The 19037-nt window shown below is 36.9% G+C and overlaps 2 protein-coding genes across 4 annotated transcripts in view; one reads left to right on the forward strand and one right to left on the reverse strand.

Annotated features, from left to right (window-relative positions):
* Nucleotides 1-1031: 1031 nt before the first annotated feature.
* RALGPS2_3 (RasGEF) lies at nt 1032-16432 on the reverse strand. 3 transcript variants are annotated; one of them, XM_051212561.1, is made up of 11 exons: nt 16177-16432; nt 16097-16147; nt 15976-16059; nt 15855-15944; nt 15457-15673; nt 14166-14297; nt 12582-13261; nt 9280-9602; nt 7194-7390; nt 4348-4835; nt 1032-4228 (listed from the first exon to the last, which is right to left on the reverse strand). In XM_051212561.1, the coding sequence occupies exons 1-11, from the start codon at nt 16297-16299 to the stop codon at nt 3446-3448; spliced, it is 3168 nt and encodes a 1055-aa protein (XP_051072751.1). In that variant the 5' UTR covers nt 16300-16432; the 3' UTR covers nt 1032-3445. The 3 variants fall into 3 exon arrangements, with proteins under 3 accessions (XP_051072751.1, XP_051072752.1, XP_051072753.1); XM_051212563.1 differs by having other exon boundaries at nt 2914-4228; nt 16097-16432; XM_051212562.1 differs by lacking the exons at nt 1032-4228; nt 4348-4835; nt 7194-7390; ... (3 more) ...; nt 16097-16147; nt 16177-16432 and adding an exon at nt 15720-15854 and having other exon boundaries at nt 10274-14297.
* A 121-nt stretch (nt 16433-16553) lies between these two features.
* The window catches only part of MS3_00004626 (uncharacterized protein), a 37931-nt gene continuing 35447 nt past the window's right edge, over nt 16554-19037 (forward strand). The window contains exon 1 of the mRNA XM_051212564.1: nt 16554-16647. Coding sequence (XP_051072754.1) covers nt 16603-16647 — 45 coding nt within the window. The 5' untranslated portion in view covers nt 16554-16602. The remainder of the gene's footprint in view (nt 16648-19037) is intronic.

Consider the following 19037-nt stretch of genomic DNA (forward strand, 5'->3'; position numbering starts at 1 on the left):
AAAGTGTATGCGCGAGATTATAGACATGGATGTGATAAATGGGTAGGGGGTGAAATCACACAAAAACATGGGAACGTCGTGTATGATGTCAAGGTGAACCAAGAAATCTGGACCAGGCACCACAATCAACTCAGGTCAAGGGAAGCGAAGGAGAAAGAAGCAATTACAAAACGCGTCCCACTCGACTTGCTGTTGGACACGTTTCAACTTCCGCCAATACCTCCAACAGAGACAACTAAGTCATCTACTCACGTAGAACATCCCTCTGGTTCTGTGTGGTTGCCTCGGGGGTCGGATCGCAAAAGAAGACATCCAAAGAAACTTCAAGTAAACCGTCGGTTACGTCGCTATTAACTTCTCCAAAGGGGAGGTGTTGGGATACTCAGAAGAATATCCCAAAAACAATTATCCGGTTAAGTCTAACGCTACCCTTGAATGTTAAATGGTGTCATTTTCCTATTGGTCGTTCCCTACTGATCAATATTTATTTCGCGTGTCATTTTCCTATCGGTCAATATTATTTAACGTGTCATCTTTCTGTTGGTCAATATTCATAGTAATCCTAACTGTATAAATATGCATTTGTTTCTAAATCATTATTCTGCTGCTCCTGACCCCATAAACGATTTTTCATCTACGGTTCGTGTTCTGATATATTGGAGATTGGGAACAGTATTGGGGTCGAACTGGGATATCTGAAGCTTGTCAATCGGTAGAATTTAGAGTAGCCAACTCGCGATTCACAATAGGATCACTGTCGATACACTGGATAAGATTCAAGAAAGGAGGAACAAGAAGGCAGCAACCAATACCAGTCGGACAAGAGCAGAAAAAGCCAAGGCACAAGCTGGATACACAGAAACAAGCAAGTGAAGAGGAGCATCAGAACTGACAAACGTAAATATGTGTAAGATTCAGCAACGACGGCGGAAAAGGCTGCAAGAGAAGGAAACATGAGACAACTGAATGACACAACAAGGAAACTCTATGGAAATCACCGTAAACCAGTGAAAACCAAGGAAGGAAAGGTAATCGCCAACATTGAAGAACAACGAAACAGGTGGGTAGAACACTTCAAAGAACTCTTGAATCGACTAGCTCCGCTGAAACCACTCAACATCGAAGCAGCACACACGGACCTCCCAGCCGATGTTGGCCACCAACAATTGGAGAAATCAGCATGGCCATCAAACAAATCAGGAGTGGCAAAGCAACAGGACCAGACAACATTCCAACACAGGCACTGAAAGTGGGCGTAGCGGTAACTGCAAGGATACTCCACATTCTCTTCAATAAGATTTGGGATGAGGAACAAGTACCAAAAGACTGGAAAGAAGGACCTCTGGTCAAAATACCAAAGAAAAGCGATCTCAGCAAGTGTGATAACTACAGGGGCATCACTCTTCTCTCAATACCGGGAAAAGTCTTCAACAGAGTATTGTTAAACAGGATGAAGGACTGCGTAGACGCTCAACTTCGTGACCAACAGGCAGGATTCCCGAAGGATAGATTCTGTACAGACCAAATCGTAACTCTACGGATCATTGTGGAACAATCAATTGAATGGAATTCATCACTCCACATCAACTTCATTGACTACGAAAAGGCATTTGATAGCGTGGACAGAACAACACTATGGAAACTTCTTCGACACTACGGCGTGCCCCAGAAGATAGTCAATATCATACGGAATTCATATGATGGATTTAACTGCAAAATGGTGCATGGAGAACAATTGACAGACTCGTTCGAAGTAGAGACCGGTGTCGGGCAAGGATGCTTACTCTCAACCTTCCTTTTTCTCCTGATGATCGACCGGATCATGAAGACGTTAAAATCTGGGGGTAAGGATGAGATGTGGCCTAACGATCTAGACTTCCCAGGTGATATGGCCCTCCTATCGCACATGCAACAACAAATGCAGGAGAAGACGATCAGTGTAGAAGCAGTAGTTCTCAACATACTGTTGGGGAGAACAAACCAGATCTCAGCGGAGGAAGTGGATAGAACACACATTGAGGAAGGCATCCAACTACGTCACAAAGCAAGCTCTCACATGGAATCCTCAAGGCCAAAGGAAAAGAGGAAGACTCAAGAACACATTACGCCGAGAAATGGAAACAGATATGAAAAGAACGAACAACAATTGGATAGAACTAGACGGGAAGGCCCATGACAGAGTGGGTTGGAGAATGCTGGTCGGCAACCTATGCTCCATTGGGAATAAGAAGCATAAGTAAGAAATTTTAAAACTCAATATTCAAAACATTCCAATAAAGTAGCACGGAGCTACTAAGTTTTTTGATATACATGAACATTTTGGTTCAGCAGGCGTTTTGTGACGATGTGAAACAGCAGAGAAATCAGTACGGTATAAACATTTTATGGAAGGATCTAACTCGAGTTCAGCTTTAGGAAGATAACAATCGACCAATACCGAACTTAGCAAGTACAAATTCATTGATCAACAACACGCTTGGAATTTATATAATTCAACACGAAGGTAATAATCAGAAAAACTACCTGGGACCAACGAAGTGAGCCGTAATACTAATACCACACTTCGATTACACATATGTCCGATCACTATAACGTATGATCAGAGCAATATTTACATGACTATGCAAAATTATCTTATGCTAAAATCTGATTACCTAAAGGTGAGCATTTACGTATTTAGCATCCATCTCGAAATCGTACAATCTTTTCGCATTCAGTGTGCTTACTTTACCTAACTGGCTTTATTCATATTAACAATCATGCTTATGAATTTCATTGTTCAGAACTTATATTATAATACACATTTGTAGTGAAGGCGCTTTGTTTACACTAACTGAAGTTACGAACTCACAAAACCTCGAAGGTAGTAATGAGCTACCACTGTACATGTATCACAAAAAATAAACACATAAATGGACAAAAGAAGTAAGAGAATATATTACTAAACATTTGATAACAAATAAAATTGTACTCGGAAATCATTATTAGCACAGAGCTAAACAAATGCGAAGATTGAGTCTGAAATATCAGGGTATATGATAGAAGGATGTAAAATTAAACTACAAAATAATAAAATCCATAATGGTTAGTTGAAAATATCTTCTACATGCACAAAACACTGGGTGTAGAGGTAAGTTATACATAAAGTAATAAGATATCAAAACAATTTATTTAACTACACTAGTAAAGATTTTAGATCAATCATTGTAAAATAGAAATGAACCTGAATTTAATAAGCATACGAGTAAAATAAAACACAAACAATCTAAACGACTAAAATCTATGTACATGTAGTATTTTAAATTATCCAAAGAGAATGAAAACACCGGATAAATAGTGTTGAAGGAAATAAAAATTGGTAAGCAAGCGTGACTAAATAAGCACAATGAAATGCAAACAAATGACTATTACGACCAAAACTGTTGACAAGTACATCCATGAATTACTAAATGTCATTTGTTCTATTTGTAGCTTTTGATTGAGTCGTACAGTGTGACGATACAATTTGGCGTAGATACGCTTTATAGATTTGTCCCATAACAGACTGAATACATTTTAGCCATAGATCAACATTCTCGTTGGTTGATAAACATTCGAGTGTAGATGAGTCTCTACGTTCAGTTATAGCAGCTCTCTTGCCTTTCTTAACAGAAGAACGAGAACCAACATAGGGATGAATAAACGATCCCGGAGCCGATAGACCACGTGTACGACCAGGGCTATTTACTTCTGGAGAAAATGATTGTCCAGATGACTGAGATACTCTAGAGCAGGCATGGGAACTTTGTAGGCCACTACGAAGAAACCAATTTAATGCTCCACTGGAACGAATAGTGTCAGGTTTTGGTAAAGAATTGGTTGTAGGGTTTTCTGTGGGAAAAACCATTGGTCGAAAGCGATAGGTTTTGCCTAGAATGAAGTCAGTCAGCAAAAAGGAGTCTGGGTCTAAAGTACCATTTCGATGTTTACCAGGCTCTGCTTTCGCAGCCATGAATAATAAGTTGGGATTCGGAAGGTCATAAGCAGTTTTAAAATGAATATTAGTACAGATCTCGGATTTGCAGTCTGATTCTGTTAGAAGCTCCGAAACCTCAGCTACGTCTACTTCTGCCGAGTCATCAGTTGGATTCTGTAGTTTTTTAAAATTATTCCCTTTACTCTGACAATTGAAAGCACTAATTGCAGGAGGACTAAACAGACAATGGATTTGGCATTGGTGAGCCTGAAACTGAACAGTAAAAAGCCATCAGAACAAGAATTTTTGGAGAACAATGTCAATGAAGAGACTTCACCAATAAACAATATTTCTTTATACACATAAGTCTAAAACAAAACTGTGATACTTACCTGATTGCGGTAGACTGCATTCTTTACTTTTGGTTCAAAATAAATCATGTAGGCAGTGAGACCATCACCTACCATTACCAAAGTAGCCCACAAACGACGCCATTTAGAGAACCCAGATGGTCGACACGCAGAGGATGGATTGTGAAACATTTGTCTTGTAGCCGTCGATCCCGAGACAATCACTGAAGAACCGGATAGAGAAGAATTAGAAGCATGGATTGACGATGTAAACATAGCACTATTTGAACAAACGGTGTCGAAACTTTGATTGGTATTTGTTGTTGGTGTGAAACGGTATACAGTTCGACGTTGAACAACACCTTGACATATAACTCTAACACCAAAATAGTCAGGGACTACTGATGAGTATGAAATGCACGGACTGTTGTTGACGTGTGCCTCCGTAGTTGATGAATTTTGTTTGACATTTGGTGATTCCGGTGGAGTTGATGTAGCAAGTATTGAAAAATGATGTTCAAAAGATTTATCTACAGGAAGTGATAGTATAAAAAAGAATATATAGATACAATCCACATCTACATCTTGGAAATCATTCGAAGTAGGGTAAAAGCATCACTCATGATGCAGATGATGATAAAATGTACAAATGCATATGCTAATAAAAACCTCAGATAGAAGTTTGTGTTGACGATGTCGTTCAAAAGAACGATGAAAGCTCCACAACCAAACCATTCAGCCCAGAGAACAAAACTCCATCAAAATCATCCACCTGAGCTACAAATCTTTTCCACGTTTGTTTTTAAATACCACTTGATGGCCTATTTACTACATTCCTTATGGACAATTATTTCTTTAAATTAAAAATAAAACATTTAATTACTATGATTTTAATTGAAATAATTAGTTCTACAATTGAAGCAAACTGGAATACATAATCAGTAATAATAAACGTAGGATTTTGAAATAAATTTGCAAACATAGCAATGGAGTTGAAATAATAACAATATTACTGATAGCAATAAAGAATGAAAATGGTGAATATGCTGTGAAGAAGAAACGAATAAAATTATTCTTGTCGGTATTATCCCACAGACTAAGTAATGCATGGATTAGGAATAGACTACTATGTAAGGATGGCAAATCAGTTGATCAGGTAGTGAATCTGCATCAACTGAGGTGGTTGGGACATTTGTTACGTAAGCTTAACTACAGCCTACCACAACGAGCGATTTTGTTTGGCGTAGAAACAGGCTGGAACAAAGCTAAGAGAGCCCAAACCCAAACACGGCGTCAGTCCAGACTACCTAGATGATGTCCATGTGAATGACCGCTCAAAATCGTTTGCAATTGGGCAGGTGCATCCGTTATTTGTCTTTCCCGAAATCCTGAGATTCCAAATTTCCCATAACTTTTCTTCGTGTTTTTATTTCAATAATTTATATTTTCCCGAATCACATCTTCGATTTCTAATATATTTTATTACCACTGATGACTGTTACTACCTCTACTATTCTAGGATTTTTCAACTTGAATCAATGTACATAAGTACCAAGTTTCAAGTTGTGACTGATTGGTATCGATTTTATATTTAATTGCAAAGGGATATATTTTTCTTCACTCAATTTGTACTTTTTTAAAGTCTGAATGGGAATATATAATGAACAGAAACTATTTGATCAAATAATCAATCAACTAAAATGCCTAAACTACATAAAATTAGAAACAACAACTAGACCTAAACATACAAACAGTAAAGATATGCGTTAACGTAATTGTGATTTTTAAAGGAAAATAAATGAACCGTTTGCGAGAAACAAGACACACATACAAAGAAAGCAAACTGAATGAAATTTCGAGGGACTATAAACAATAAGACGCGTATGTTCCAAATTGGACACATGATTGAATATACAGAATCATCATAATTATTATCATTTCATATAATATAGCACTATCTTGTGACAGAATCATTCCACTTGAGGCCAACCGGTTTATGTTTTTGAACCCCTGAACTGTAGATATTCATATGCGTGCATGCGAACATCATGTGTGCAAACATTTTTTTTTAATTCCTTACTTCTTTTGTAAATGCTGCCATATGATTTGTTTTGATCGATTTTGACTTTGTGACAAACAGACAGGCAGTATACAAATGAGCGAGAAATATGCTTAGAGGTTAATAACCAGATAGCTAGGTAGATGGTCAAAAGTAAGATTACCCTATTTCGACAAACAAAACAACCAATAATATAGCTGCCACATGTTGTTAGTGTCATGGAACAAAACAAGAATAGGAAGTTAATACTGTTCACTAATCAGTAAATAAAAGTGTTTACACTTATTGAACTAGACTGTTTCCTTATACTTTTGTTCAACACTTTTTTGGTATGTATGTGTGTATACAAGACAAACAGTAGTATATATACATAATAGACTATGTCATATAAAAACGGGTTTTATAGGCCTATATACCTGCGATCAGTTGGCCCAGACAGAGTTCGTGCAAAACCCCATAGACTGATCATTTCAGTACTCGGAGAATGCAAAACCTTACAATAAACAATAATTAAATCAGGTCATATCCTACAGGCCCAAGCAATCAGGAAAAAGCTTTGAAACTAGGATTCGTATGCAGTTAACAAATCATATCTATAACTGATGCATCCCGTATGATTCGAAACCTGCATCATCTATCAGAGATGTTGCTACGATGCTATTTGGAACACGATTGACCCCTCAAGGAACTATGATATTCACTGAGTATTAATCACTATCTAGTCGAAAATATGTGATATGGATGATGATAGAGATGAAAATAAATATCATATAGGGAGTATTATAAGATAAGTCACTCTAAATAAAATGATTAAAAAATAAATTGTCACCTGATGATGGTACATCGTCAAATTTACCACAGCTAGGATTTATCGCCGCTACAGATGATGACGACAGTGGTGCAGGTGGTGTGGTGCATGAAGCATCTACAGCACTTAAAGAAGTTGCGCATGCGGCTACAGCAACCACTGATGAGTTGAATACATCATTCATAGAACATAAACTGAATTCTGACAAAAGATTAGTGCTGAAATTGTTTGAAAAAATGTTAAAGTATGAGAACAGACTTTTTTAAATGCAAAAGATTAGTTTAACAGAATGAATAAAATACAGAAAGAACTTAATAACAGGTTATTTAAAACTAAGACTTGGCAATGTTCACATGAACACGACTGCATGTTAAGTCTTTGGTGAATCTTGATAACAAATTAGTGATAACATTTGACTGCTTAAACAGGAAGTGATAATGATAACGTTGTCTTCTCAGAGGCTAGATGGTTTAACAGTGAATAATCATAATCATAATAACGATACATGCTTTGTTTAGTACCGCATGTTTGATTACAGCAAAAATATGATGCAAAGTTGCAATAAAATTTGCATTTTTATGAGCATTTAACTTGCAAATATTCAAAAGACATACATAAAATATTATATAAGCAGTGATCAATTATCATTCATATTCATATCTGTAAATGATTACGATCTGTTCTATTCAATTGACGTCTCTTTACATTGTCGAAAAGATATTTGGTGCATAAATTCTATCGTAATAGTATATTGTTTTACTGAATGTCAGATGAGGAAAATACACAAACGAATGTGATGGTACATCTTCAGTTTTTCAATAATTAGATAGGTTGAAAACTTCTTACAAAAGCGTATAAGCATACGCTGTTAACATATATAATTAGCGAATCAAAGCAAGTCTGAAACACAAAAATTTACGGGAATAAATGTGGTCCATTAGTATAAAGAGGTTGTCATGTAGTTTTCATTGTTAGTCCGAACACCATTAGCGTCCATTTCATGAGTCAGTCAGTCAGCCACAACGTAGGACCGGGAACATATGTGCATCGGTTCAAGTTGCCACACTTCATTAGCACAACAACATAAACACCTAATTCATAGAAGCAGTTACTTCAATAGTAGTAAAATACAAAAGAAAGATCGATTCTGAACCATGTCAACCACAGTATCCAACCATTAGTTACGATAGTTACGTGGACCCCAACCAAGTAGTCTGCATTTACCAACATGGCTCAAACTAGAAGTTAGTGACTTTATGGATTGATGTCACGTTTTGGTTTGGCCGTTCCATTATATGAAAAAAAAACACGTGAAGCTAGTACACTATTACAAGTATAGCCCTGTGTTGAAAGCATATATAAATGATTACTATGTGTAGCTGAGATCATTTCATTGAAATCTCAGCATATAATTTGTAGTTCATAGAGCTTTACAGTCATTTAATAGATGACATTGAAAATGTTGAGGCAATCCCAAAAGTGGCCCATTCAATGAGGAGATAAATCAATGTAGTGATGCTTTATCTGTTTATCATTTTCATTTCTCGAAAAATTCTATCCACACAATTTTGACCAATAACTAACATGAAGATATCAAAATTGAAATAGATACACTTTACATTCAAGATTGTTTTTCATGAATTAGACAATTTTTTTCTACTTGTTCACTGCAATGCTAAATTAATAACTTATTTGTGATGTAATACATCCCATTGAATTTCAAAAATAAATACTTTACTATGTTTATAATTTTATTGGATAGAATTAATAGAACGTAGACAATACCTAATCAGGTATAATTAATTATGACAACTGAACTAGGTAGAAGGAATCGGGAAGAAAGCTAGGAACGACCAAACCAAAACTTAGCATTAATTCAAAAATTTATTGATTATTTTTCTGGATCCAGCTAGTTAGCATACACTACCTAGTTAAGGTCAATATAATAATTGTGATTAATGGTTGAAAAGGTTGGATAACATGGTCCGGATCCTGTTGTGATGGAGGAAATGAATTTACTCTGTTTTAATTTAGATCCTGAGCCTTGATATTACTTTACGTTCATAGAACATAATGATTATAATAAGAGGTGTGAAAGATGACTTACACTGATGACGTAGCTGGTATATTTGATTGTGAAACATCGTTAACAGGAAGTGATCCACTAACAGAAAACGATTTGCAATAATTTGTAGACGATAACTTTGGACTGGTACATTGGTCAGTTGTTACGAGTGATTGACTGAGATTTAGTTGTTCAGATTTTAATTCCGATCGACTAAGAGTAGAATGTTTTGTTTGTTCACAATCAATAAATGGTCTTGGTGGAATTGGAGGCAACTGTGAACTTTTATGTTCAGGAAAAAGAAACTCCAATTCTTGAGTACTAGACTGGGGCTCTGAAGTGCATAGGAAATCGGAATCTGTCACCTAATAGGACAAAATACATAGTGAAGTTACACTAATAGACAATGAGAAAATTCGGATTTATAAAAACCTAATAAGTGAACAATCAATTTTCAAGCGGAATTCCATGTAAGTTGACCTTTAACAATTGAGGTGATTTCGATACATATTACACACTTCCGGCATCAATTTACTTTTATACAGCACATACAATGAATAGACATTATTGCAAATAAATGGAAAACAGATTCGGATCTAAACATAAACAAAGCAAAAGGAAATTTTATCCTGCTATTCAGCGAAAAACTCCGAAAGAACAGTTAGCAGTGAGGAGTATAATAACATAGAAGGAGTTGTGAAACACCAGTGAGTCATGATCAAACACAATTACCATTAGTTTCATGCAATTGGTTCCCTTTATGAATTTAAATAGAGCAAGAACAAACATTGATGCAGAATAGTATGAATTCATATTATTTCGAGGTTTCTCGTCAGCTGCTTACAAACCAAAACTGTGATAGAATATTTACATGGAGATAGTGTGAAACAATTGACACAAATGAGTGTAAATAACGTGATTACAATAATAACTATATATATATATATATATATATATATATATATATATATATATATATATATATATATATATATATATATATATATATATATATATATATATATATATGCTAGTTTGGTGACATCACACCGCCTGTAGCTATTCTAGGGTTACTAACGCTCCCAAGCCCACACAAAGGAGGAGGGTTTAGTATGAAGTTAGGAACCAATGATAACAATGACGACGAAAGAGATTAGTTTTATGAGTAGCTGCAATCGATCATAGAGAAGTGCCCAGAAAACGACCTGACCATCCTGATGGGAGACATAAACGTCGAATTCAGAACGGACAACACCGGATATCAAGATATCATGGAACGACATGGACTAACTGGAATGGGAGGATGTGAAATGGTGAGAGATTTTCAAATTCATGTGCATTCAACAAAATTCCTAGTTCATGTAGGAAGTAATTTCCTGAAGATGCACTTCTAAACTATTTCCTAGACTGTCGAGTACAGAGTGTTAGCTTAGCCATTGTCAAGCAAGTAAGCTATGGCTCTGACAGACAAGTTCGTACGGCAACCGAAGAAGTCGTTCAGGATGTGTGAAGCTAATACTTACTTGAAGAAGCCGAAAAAATCTTGGACCAGATTGCCAGGTGAAACGTTGGATTTCAAATTCATTCGCTGAGATTTTACAAATACATTCTTCCTCTTTAAAACGATATTCGGTTAGCTGACTAACTTTTCCTATCCTCTAGTTACTGTTCAGCATGTTAGTTACGTCTCTTTTTCCCTGTCTAATAGACTGCAATAATTGTTTAACTTGAATACTAACAGTGCAGATTTATGTTTTAGAAACATATAGTTTGACAAGCCAAATAACTTACCTGTTTTGACTTTGGTTAAGCTAAGACTCTGTGCTCAACGATCTAGGGGATAGTTTAAAATAACATCTATAGGAAATTACTTCCTACAGCTAGAAGGGGCTAGGTTCTGTATATGTACAATACAACTATTAACAACAAGTCGTTCTACATTCGACCTTTTGTAGTCAGAAGGAAGGAATGAAAAATGATGTGCAAGGAAGCAAAGGAGAATATAAAGAAAGTTAAATTACCATTCAGCTGAATGCTGTCACTGAATGTGAGAAGTAGGTAGTTTAAGTTTCGTGAGGATTCATTGGCTAACCGTATTGTATCGTTCAGCATCATTAATCGATCAGTACTGTACTCACCAGTTCATAAACAAACAAAAGCGCACATCATAAATTAGAACCTGCTAATTAATACTAGATAACCTAAAAGGCACATCTGCAACACAGTAATCAAAATTTCAGTAGATATTTTTCTAGTTCAGCAGCGGGTTGACCTTAAAAACCAGTAATATAAACGTTTACATACGAATAAAAGTGATCAGATCACACTGAAATGGTATCAGTTTGGCTAAAAACCTACTACTGTATCAAAAGTGAACGAATGTAGTATAAGTATGTCATTCATCATACTATTAATATTTATGGATGAATGAATGGATTTTCTCAATTATTTGAAGTATGATGTTCCAAAGAAATGTACACATATAGCATACTAAACCTAACGCTCAAACTGATTCTTTAGAATCTTTAGATAAATGAACCCACCAATGATAACATGAAACGCCCACCACCACAGCATTAACTTTCTTTGACCTTGTATGACTATGCATTGTCTATTCACCAACAATGCAGAGACAAAAAGAAGTAGTATGTAACGTTTACGATCTATGAATACGAAGAACGATCTACCATCAATAATAAGTTCGTCAGTGAAGGTGGATAATGGCTAGCAGTGGAATCCAGGACGCGTGTTTCCTTTTATCTAAGACTCATCGGTTGGATGTACCTGCGGCATTACTGTTGTTTACGAAATTGAGAGGACGAAAAGCGAATGTCCGGCGCCTTAACCGGGTTGGTGGATATGGAGGATCCACCTAGGGGTGAGGTCAAAATCATCTTGAGATAACCATAAAGGGAATAGTTTAATTAATATAGTGTCTAAAATACTAACCTCAATAATATGTGTCTGGTCATGCGGTGTAGCTGACTGAATTATTTACTGGCAAAACATCCAGATAGTGAGACTATACTGGTGATACTTATTATTTTAGTTCCATTAATCTCACTATGGGATTTTAGGAAGTATAATGACAACTCCGATTCTATAAATATCGACGTAAACGTATTCTGATAGAAGGGAGACCAATTACGAAAATAGTAACTAAGAGTTAAAGAAACACACTCTTGACTGTGAGATCAAGTCTAATTTAAACTGTTGCTACACGACAACAAAAACACAAAGAATTTTAAATCTACAGGTAAGTTAAAATGAACTCATGTTGAGATTATCAACATGCAGATGTTAATTCTAAAAAAGTGTATAATTTAACAGAGACTTAGACCTACATTGAAGGAATTTTTAGTTTTAGGTCTAGGTAATGTGGAGAATTCTTTCCGTAGATGTTGTGATTGAGATGTTTCGTCCTTAGTAATGCCTTCAGTTTGTTCCCAAGATACTTTACGCATAGATTTGAGTTGATCGGTTTTGCACTCCAATAATTTGTTTGAATTAGAGACTTGTATGGGATTGTTTATATGGTCATTTGAATGTGTAATGTGTTTCGTCATCAGTGTAGGTAATAGATCTGCTTCGAAACTAGAATTAACTGTTGCACCTTTACATGAGACATTAGACCCATGACGACTATGATTTTGATAATGATGAGAATTTTTTGTATTATGAACGAAACTTGACAGCTTTGACGGTGATCGGAATCCAAATCCACTATTCCGACCGTCAAATGTTAACCCAGTATTGTTTGAGTGACATGCGTTTGTTGATGAACTATTTTGGTTCTTTAAAATATTACTACTGTCTAGATTGCTATTATTGGAACTAGAGATGGTTGAGGAAGTTGTTCCGTATATTTTCTGAGGTAAATATGACAAGGATGGTGTGGGTAACGTAGGAGGAGGTTCTAAAATAAGTGAAGTTTTATAATTATCTTCTTCTAGAAACTTCTGTAACTCTTCTATGTAGCGTTGAGCACATAGATATGCATTGAGAGTTTCATCCACAGCAAAGGCTTAGTAATTTGAATAAGAAAGAATGCATTAAATCTCTGAAAAATTCCAAATCAAAATATTTAAATGCAAATAGAATGGTAACAAATCAAGTCTCTTGTGTGGTAACCTGCCCCAAATGCCCTGGTACGGCCCAGAGTGGAGAGAGTCCGATCTCCCTCTCGAAATTCTCTCACATGGCCACGCATAAATAGCCTCTGACAGGGAGGTCCTACTCACTGCCTTCTCGCGCCATTACTGTTGTTTATGAAAGTAAGAGGACGAAAAGCAAATGTCCGGCGATTTAAACGGGTTGATGGATATGGTGAGTCCACCTAAGGGAGTTGGAAAACTCTGATTCCAGACCAATGGTGAACATTGGCTCCAGTATCCTGAGTAAACAAATGGGGTATGGACCAATTATTGGTCACCGGCTATCATGAGACTGCATCTCCTTACGATGCTCCACTGCCTTGTGGATCAGACCTTCAGGTTGAGGGCTCCGGGTGCGGTCCACTAAGAAAACCACCTGGTTCGGTCTGGACACTCGGGCTGTATCACAGCAATCACACAAATCTAATGAGATGACAATTATTTCACGAAATACAACGCTTCTTGATCAATGACGATTAGACTAATTGGAAGGCATTGGAGTCAACGTAAACGAGAGGGTTTTTTTCAAATAGCTGTGAAAATGTAATATATTAAACATAGTTGACATGTGCGGTTTATTGGACAGTACTTTAAGATAACTCGACAAGTAAAGTATGATACGGAAAATAACAATTAACTATTTGATTACTGAGTGTCTAAATAGTAAAATGCAAAAATAAAACGTCAGTTAATGATGATTTGTTATACAATTTTTAGTCTTAGCATATAAACTGAGGAATCCCAACCAATAAGTATATTACAAAATCAACTCACAGTATTCAGATTGTTGAAAATATGCTATTTTATCAATAATCGAGTTGATTTTTGTGAACCATACGGCAGTTGGTTTTCCATTTATACGCGGTTGAGCCACATTTGTATACGTTAAATCAGACAAATATAAACCTAAAAATTATGATTAGAAAAGGCACTCTAATATGTGGTAGCTAGCAAAGCATGTAGGATCTAATTCTTACAAAATTCAGTCATGATGGCAAAAGATAAAAAACGAGCGTAAACCAGTAATAAAAATGTTAAAACAAGCAAATTAATTTCCAAAAGTCTAATTAATAATGCAGCACACTTAGTAAATTACATCACTTGGTACTTAACCTTAAAGTACACTGTGGAGCCCCCAAATGCCCTGGTATGGCTGAGAGTGGGGTGGGCCCGCCCTCCCTCTCGAAATGCTCTCACACGGTCACGCATATACAACCTCTGCCAGAGAAGTCCTACTCACTGCTTCCCGTGACGGGGGTGTTGTTTACGAAATTGAGAGGACGAAAAGCGAATGTCCGGCGCTTTAACCGGATCCCAAACCAAATCAATGTTGCACATGGGCTCCAGTATCCTGAGGGAACAAATGGCGTATGAACCAATAGTTGGTCACTGGCTACCATGGGATTGCATCTCCTCACGATGCCCCACTGCCTTGTGGATTAGACCTTTAGGTCAAAGGCTCGGGGTGTGGCCCCCTGAGAAAACCACCTGCTTCTGTTTGGGCACCCGGGCAGAATCACGGCCCACATACAAATATGGTGTGGCGCATATATATTTGGTGCCCTGTTGTACCAATATTTGTGTTCAAATAAAATAAACACTGTAGTGCTATTACTTGGTTACCCGAACCGAAGATGGATTTGGTAGATTAAGAATTAGGAGAAAGTAAACCGAACCGTATTTTCCTGACGACAGGTTAATTGCAAGTATTAATTTTATGATAAAAATGGTACCTATCGAAAAATACATGAATCCTGGTATTTAAGTTATTTGAAAGCATTTATATTGTGACGGTATAAATGATGTCTCGCAAAGACAAGAAACAAATGACACGAAGCATATGAGAAAAAAGCTATGAAAGCCAAGTTACTAAACTATAAATAGTAACTCGCGCAGTGCGCCATACGGGACACGATGAAACTCACTACTGTGAGAAGGCTCAAAATAGCACCTGGCAGTTTAGGGTTTAGTAAAATACAATACTTCATAACCTGGAAAAAGGGATGTGTAAAATGATGAGCTAAAGCTTCCGATTGTGCAATCAAGATCATCAGACAAGCATTACCTAGGTAAGGGATACCAGGAAGACTGATAGAATTCATATGTTCGCGCTGTCTGCGACAATTATCATTCTGACTGAAAAGCTCCTCCAGACGCCTGTACGCTGCCCGATCTTTGTTTCCGAGACCAGTCCATGTGTGCCTCAAACGATAAATGCATTCCACTTGTAGAGCAGATATTATTGACATGGCAGAATACAGATTATTAAATTCCACAAGTTTCTGGAGTAAACAAAAACAGAAATTCATAGGCTGTTTGAAAACATACTGTGTTCAGTTAAATAGAAATAATATATCTAAAACAATGTCTCGTTGGTAACTTTAAGTAACATGAAAAGACGAAGTTTGACGGACTATGTGATATAATAATGCAATACATTTCAAAAAACAAACACAAACCTACTTTGGAAATTTTGATAAAAAATGACAACATCTCAGTTCTCTTTGAAACGCATGAGTATTTTAAGATTTCTTTTTGAACCCAGAAATTAATCTGAAAACGTTTAGGCACAAACATAAATTACTTGATTAAACCATCTGGTTGAGGCAACGATATTCGGAGCGCACAAGTGTTTTTCCCTGCCATTCCATTTTAAACTTGCAAACTCCTATAGAACACCTTAAAAAGTTCTCTCTACGGCTTACCTCTCTATGTATGGCTTTAAAGTACGAAAGTTCTATCAAAGTGATTTGTTTCTGTGGGGTTATTTATATGCCACACTTACTGCAAATTCTTCGGAGCTGACTTTCGTAATATCAGCAAAAGCTACATCTTCAGCTAGAGAAGAGACTGGAGTCTGGTCCGATGTCAGAGGCTGGTAGCATCCTGTTGACTTTACATACTCCATCAAAATCAATAACTAGCTCTGTATAAATCCTCAGACAAATAAAAGTTTCCGATTTGTGATTTTTCCCCTTATTATAAACCCAGTTGGTCTTAGCCTGTCATTCCAAACTCAGAAAATCGCGCCGAAGAAAAAAGACGAAAATAGCGCTACGGTTGTAATTTTAAACAACTTAAAGCCTAAACATCAAATGGGAACATAGGAATCACATTTAAGTTTCGCTAGCAGTTACATTATTAAAATAACGTTACTTGTGACTTGAATTTTGAGCGGCAATTTAAGTCAAATAGCAATGCCTGACTTAAAATGTCCATTCCTGTGAATCACTTAGGAGCGACTAATATTGTGTTGGTAAGTAGTAATTATTTCCTCCTCAATATCACGGATTGTAATTTGCACACCATGCCCAGTATATGCTGCTCATCACTAGGGACGTGTTGGTCATAAATTGGTGATTTTCTAGTATTTATAGCAGTTATCAGGAATTTTGCACTTTCACGAAATTACCTGGTTCTTCGAGCTGTCTTCGCACTCCTCACTTGTGCTAGTCTCTCATATTTTGTAGTCTTTTTAGAGCAAAATCTTAAATGTTAGACGTATTTTGGGTGATAACAAGTAAAGTTTGAGTTGAAGTTTAAACGTAGGCGGAAACCGCAAACTCAGTTGTTTTTACCGTACTCAGTCCACTGGCGTTCAAGCAACGCTCTCACAAGCTATGGTAGTTGAATTTTTCCCCCTCGTTTAGCACTGATTGTTCGTACGAAAGTGTTGTTAAGCGAGTGTAGTTGCAGATATGGAAGATTTGACCAAGTATAATGTCGATTTCGAGTTAAGTAAACTCAGATGCTGTCTAAAATCTCCGTCAACCGGCAATTCACATCTGATGGAACTGAAGTTACTCTAATAAAACCAGCTTAATGCTGTATAACTGTTTGATTTGGTTGCTTGACTCCATGTTCCAAAGGAAAACCTATTATAATACTTGAAACGTTTTGTTGTACTTATTGTGGTTGCTTTACGCATTCTATAGTTTCAAGCCTGGCATCTAGGATCCCTAAAATAATGGAGTGCCTTTTTGAGGTCGAAATTTTAAAATCATGTTTCGTCAGAAGTCATCGTAATTATAGTTCTTGACTATTATTGAAAGAAAACTCCCCTGTTACCAGTTTCCAATTCTAACTTTCTTGCTTTGCTTCTCCAAATATCTCATCTATCTTTCAAGAGCCCCAACAAGTGCATTCAAAGTCATTCATAACGCAGGACAATGCAGATGTCGATTGGCACAGGTAGTAATACTTCAGCAACAAAATGATAAATATTAACAAACTAAAAGTCTAATTATCTACAACATACTAGTGATATCCGCTTTATCTTCACTGGATCGTCACGACAAACTGATGAAACCGTCCAACCAAGACAACATTTGTGGTCGTAATTGTTTCCATAGCTTTTTATCCCCGGACTTAACGTAATGGCATTTTCGTATTCGCATGACAAGTTACTATCCGCTTCGTGTTTCCTCAGCAGCTCAGATAGGATGAGACCGAAGAAGCTCAATGCGCAAAAATCCTCCACTATCCATTCATAAAGTTACTGATTAATGATCCGCCTCGTAGTCAGACTCTAACTACAGCAAAATGCTATCAGTTTTTTCGCGTTATGAACATAGAGTGATGAATTTCGGTCATTGTTTTTTTTATGGATAGTTAATGGATATTAATAAAACTCTAATGAACGATTTCCAAACTAACTGAAATGGTAATTCGGACATAATTAGCATAGAGCTTGACATTATTGTGGATAAGTTGGACAGTTTGTTGATATCTTCATTCAGAGCATTCATATATAACGGTTTATACAAGACCGCATCAGAGAAAAGTGTTGCGTCTAAAATCGTACTCATGACTAAAATTAATATGGGTGACAAAGATTAGCAAAACGAACGGTTTCCTCTAGATTTATCTAGTTCATAACATAGTCAGTCAGCTACAACGTAGGACCAGGCACATATGTGCATCTGTCCAGGTTGCCATACCGCATCAGCACAACAAGATGAACACCGGATTCATAGCAGTGGTTATGTCAAAAGTAGTAATATATAAGAGAAAGATTGCATATAGAGATATAGTACAAGAAGAAAGAATTGGTTCGTAGAAAGAAAGGTATGAAGCGATTTTAATCTCTTAGTTTAAGGGAAGACAGGGAGTGTATACACCGACACCATTGTGATCGATTCTGAGCCATGTCACCAAGAGTCTCCAACCATTGGTTACGATAGTCACGCGGACCCCAACCAAGTAGTCTGCATCTACCAACATGGCTAAGACTAGAAGTTAGTGACTTCAAGCACTGATGCCACGTTTTGGTTTGGCCGCCCCTAACTTTCTTCCAACCATCTCCAATACCGGATAGCATTGCACGTCGTGGTAATCGGTATTCAGGCATACGTAACACGTGGCCCAACCATCTCAGTCGATGAAGATTCACACCCTCATCAACTGATTTACCATCATTACCTAATACCCTGCGTCTAACCTCACTATTACTTACCCGGTGGTCCCAGCAGACGCCAGCAATATTTCTAGGACATCTGTGGTCAAATACTAGTAGCTTACGAGTGTCTTCTACTCTTAATGGCCATGTTTCGCTGCCGTAAATTAAAACAGAACGGACTGCCGCGCAGTATACTCGTCCTTTTATTGATAGACGGATATCTCGCCTTCGCCATAGGTGACGTAAGT

This window comes from Schistosoma haematobium, chromosome ZW, assembly GCF_000699445.3.
Source record: "Schistosoma haematobium chromosome ZW, whole genome shotgun sequence".
Classification (NCBI taxonomy): Eukaryota; Metazoa; Platyhelminthes; class Trematoda; order Strigeidida; family Schistosomatidae; genus Schistosoma; species Schistosoma haematobium.